The sequence below is a fragment of the Antrostomus carolinensis genome, unplaced genomic scaffold, assembly GCF_000700745.2.
Source record: "Antrostomus carolinensis isolate BGI_N321 unplaced genomic scaffold, ASM70074v2 scaffold20963, whole genome shotgun sequence".
Lineage (NCBI taxonomy): Eukaryota > Metazoa > Chordata > Aves > Caprimulgiformes > Caprimulgidae > Antrostomus > Antrostomus carolinensis.
The window spans coordinates 6,011-9,374 of record NW_010303403.1 but is presented as its reverse complement, the minus strand read 5'-3'; the positions used below and the strand labels follow the sequence as shown (position 1 = coordinate 9,374).

General features: G+C 44.8%; 1 protein-coding gene across 1 annotated transcript in view; it reads right to left on the bottom strand.

The window, feature by feature from the left end:
- Positions 1-300: 300 nt before the first annotated feature.
- Positions 301-3,364, bottom strand: part of SLC19A2 (solute carrier family 19 member 2) — a gene marked incomplete at its 5' end in the record, with an annotated part of 9,070 nt that continues 6,006 nt past the window's right edge. The window contains 3 exons of the mRNA XM_010164087.1: positions 301-426; positions 657-798; positions 1,680-1,872. Coding sequence (XP_010162389.1) covers positions 301-426; positions 657-798; positions 1,680-1,872 — 461 coding nt within the window. The remainder of the gene's footprint in view (positions 427-656; positions 799-1,679; positions 1,873-3,364) is intronic.

Below are 3,364 nucleotides of genomic sequence, written 5' to 3'. Positions count from 1 at the left end.
CCAATGGCAGCCTCCACAGGCACAGCCTTAAGACTAAAACCTCCCAAGGCTTTCATTCTTTGAGAAGACTTACTGTTCTTTGCTGCACATCCCACATATGCAACAGAAGAACAAAAGGCATTTTAGAAGATATTTGTTCTTACTGATGTAAGAGCTAATTCATTTACCTTCTAAAATGTGCTACGAATATAGTATAAATATGTACCAAATACCATTAAGTTGACTGCCTTGGGAAGAAAAGGCAGAGATTAAAAATCAGACTTCTTCATGTGTAGCCATCGAGAGTCTTCACTTGGTGCACTACAGGCTTTCAGGAGATCTGCTTTGTGTCTGTTCTTGTCTTCTGTAAGCTCTTGTAATACTGTATATACCACTACCTAAGAAGACCAGGGAGATGGCCGCAAAGTAAGAGGCATAAATCATGAACTGCAGAGAAGGGGAGAGAAAATTAAAAAAAAAGAAGTGGTTAAACCAAGCAGTTACCAAATTTGTAAGAAGGTTGATACATGAGCTCCCTTCCTCTTCTAAAATATCAGGAATAGGTCATTATTCCTCTGCCATTATTTCTCTTGACCCAGAAACATGTAGCTGAGAAGCTTTGCAGCTTGGTTTATCTTCCTCCCTCCCATCAGTAAAGCTGAGAGAGTCTATCATACCTGGGTGAAGATGTCCAACCCAAGCCCACTGGCATCCACAACAATCAAAGTGAGCAGAGTCTGAAGTGCTAAGGCAATGAAAGTATTGACCCCAAACACCAGGGCATACCGCTCCACGCTGAGATTTGTAGCGATCTGGTACCTGGAAAGAAAGGGATGAACAGAAATATAAGGACAGGTAAAATGCAGGAAAATGCAAGAACAGGAGGAACATCTCTGGACAAGAAGACTCTGCAGCCTGAAGAGTTACAGATGGGTCCAGTATTTTCCACAGCTGAATTACATCACTGACAGTGTACTTCTCTAAATTGCATCATGACAGACTAGCAGAAACCCACAGACACATCCAAAAGGCTAAAAAAACCCAAACCTTTGGGATCTCTGTGGGTTTCAGTCTTACTGAAGAAGCAGCACTTCTGTGTGATGTGGCTAAAGGGCCTTGTCAGCCAGAGAAGACACAACACTCTCTGATCCCAGAGACCTGCTGGCAATCTCAAAGCATCAGCCCACTGCAGCGTGGTCCACAGCCTCCCGCATCCAGAACTCCTTTTGCAGTTACTAGTTTCAGCATCACACCTCATATTGTACTTGAGCTGTCTTATAGCCACTAGGTATGTGTGGTTCAACTACAGCTGTGTTCTCCTCAAATTGAGGAATAACATTGAAGAAGTTTTCCTCCTTACAGGTTAGGGAATATTGACTGTACCCCGTACCATGGCAAAGCATTGTCCTCTCCTCATCTGCTAACACTCCACTCTAGGCATGTTTATGAAAAACACTGCCCTGACAAGCAGCACTATCTAGTATTCAGAAATAGTCAGTTCAGTGTCATAAGACTTTTAAGCCTGGGCAGGCTGCCAGCCAAATACATCTCCGTGCCTCAGTTTCCAACTTGAATCACAACTCAAACCCTTGCAACAGATTTCCAGATTCCTGATGGGCGAGACCCTCCTCACATGGAAAAGATGCTGTAACCACAACAGCTGTCAACTTGAGAGCAATTTACATTAGAAAGATACTCACGTCGCTATCGTAATCAGCAGCATGTAGATAATTCTGAAGACAACATACGATGCATAACACACCCAGATGTTCCGAACAGTGTCCATGATATATACAGCAGCAGCAATAAGAAAGGAGAACAGGGCAAGTGCCACTTCACCCCATGTTGCCCAGGATGTTTTTATGTGACCCACAACAACCACTGCAACAGCTCCTGTGAGGGGAAGGAAAGCATAAGGGTTAGTAATTGCAACTGGAGCAATTTGGAGACCGTGTATCAGGAGCTGTACAGCCAAACATGATTGAAGTGGAGGACAGTAACGTGCACACCTTAGCAGCTCTCCTTCCTGACCTCTCCCTCACCTGGAAACGTGCTGTAACCTCCCATTCACTTTTACAGGAACAACAGCAACAACAAAACCAACAACCCCCCTGCTTCCCCCCCAAAAAAAAAAGAAAAAAAAGAAGCCAATGCTGACTGCCTCTGGAGTCTCCTCCCTGGCTTCAGAAGCACAACAGCTCCAAGACTCAGACCATTGCCACTCAGCCCTCTGCACCTGACTGTAGCAGTGTTGTCAGTTGGGCCACAGAGAAATGCAACCCCTGGTTCTCAAAAGCACACAGCTAATTGTTTTGTGGTTCTTTGCTGGGGGGGGGGGGGGAACAGGTAGGAGAGAGGAAGACACTACCCACTTTGATACACAGCTGTTAGAGCTGTCCCCCAGAAGGCAGAAAAACCTACATTTACTACCTTCTTCATGCTGGGCTGCAAGAGCAGGGGTCCAAATCTACATTTCTTGGGATGCAGCCTAATCACAAGCCACTGTCACACACTGCTGATTGTGCAAGAACAACCCTTTCCAACCAGAACAGGTTTGTAACTCCTGCTGGATTTTACAAAGGGGGGATGGGGAAAGAAGACGGATGACAAGATGAAAAGCACGTGGTATTTGATGCAACCCAATTTCATGCACTATCACAGCTGCAACTATTGAGAAGCCCAAATACATACTACATTACAATAAAACTCCCATTTGATGTAGGCCTTGTTCTGCAAACAAGACGAACAGCAGCGAACAGCATAACGATGGTGCTGTACACAGTAAACTAGATAAATGGCACACTGACAAAGGGAGGTTTACTGGAGATCTCTGAAAAACAGGATTGTATTGGCATTTGACCACTGTACAGAAGTGCTACAGTGCAGCATCTAAGCTCTTTGTAGCCCTCAGCTGGCCTGCTATTTTAGAAACTCTTCGAGCACACAGACTCCTTATGTACCATCATTGTGTACAAGCCTGCGATCCTGTCAGACTTCACATCAATCTTGCAGACTAGAGAAGAAGGTAGCTCTGCCAAGGGAAAGGAATTTATTCCCCCTGACTAAAGTCTTCTTTCCAGTGCCTGCTGCGACCCTGACTGAGATTTTGCTCTTTGAAAGTCCATCTCCCCCAGCAGGAAAAGCCTGAGATGCAAAAAGAAGCAAAGTCCTACAGCTTTCTTTCTACTGTCTCAGCAATTCTGAAATTTGCGAACAGACATTCAACATCTTATTCTGGGGATCTTGTGGCAACTCACAAAGTTGTGCTCTCCCTATGTCTCAAGGTTCTATCAGCCTGACACCTCATAATGACAGGGTATACAATCTGTGTCCTGCAATTAGACACCTACAGCTGATTCAGTGGTTTCACATCCCAACCTGATAA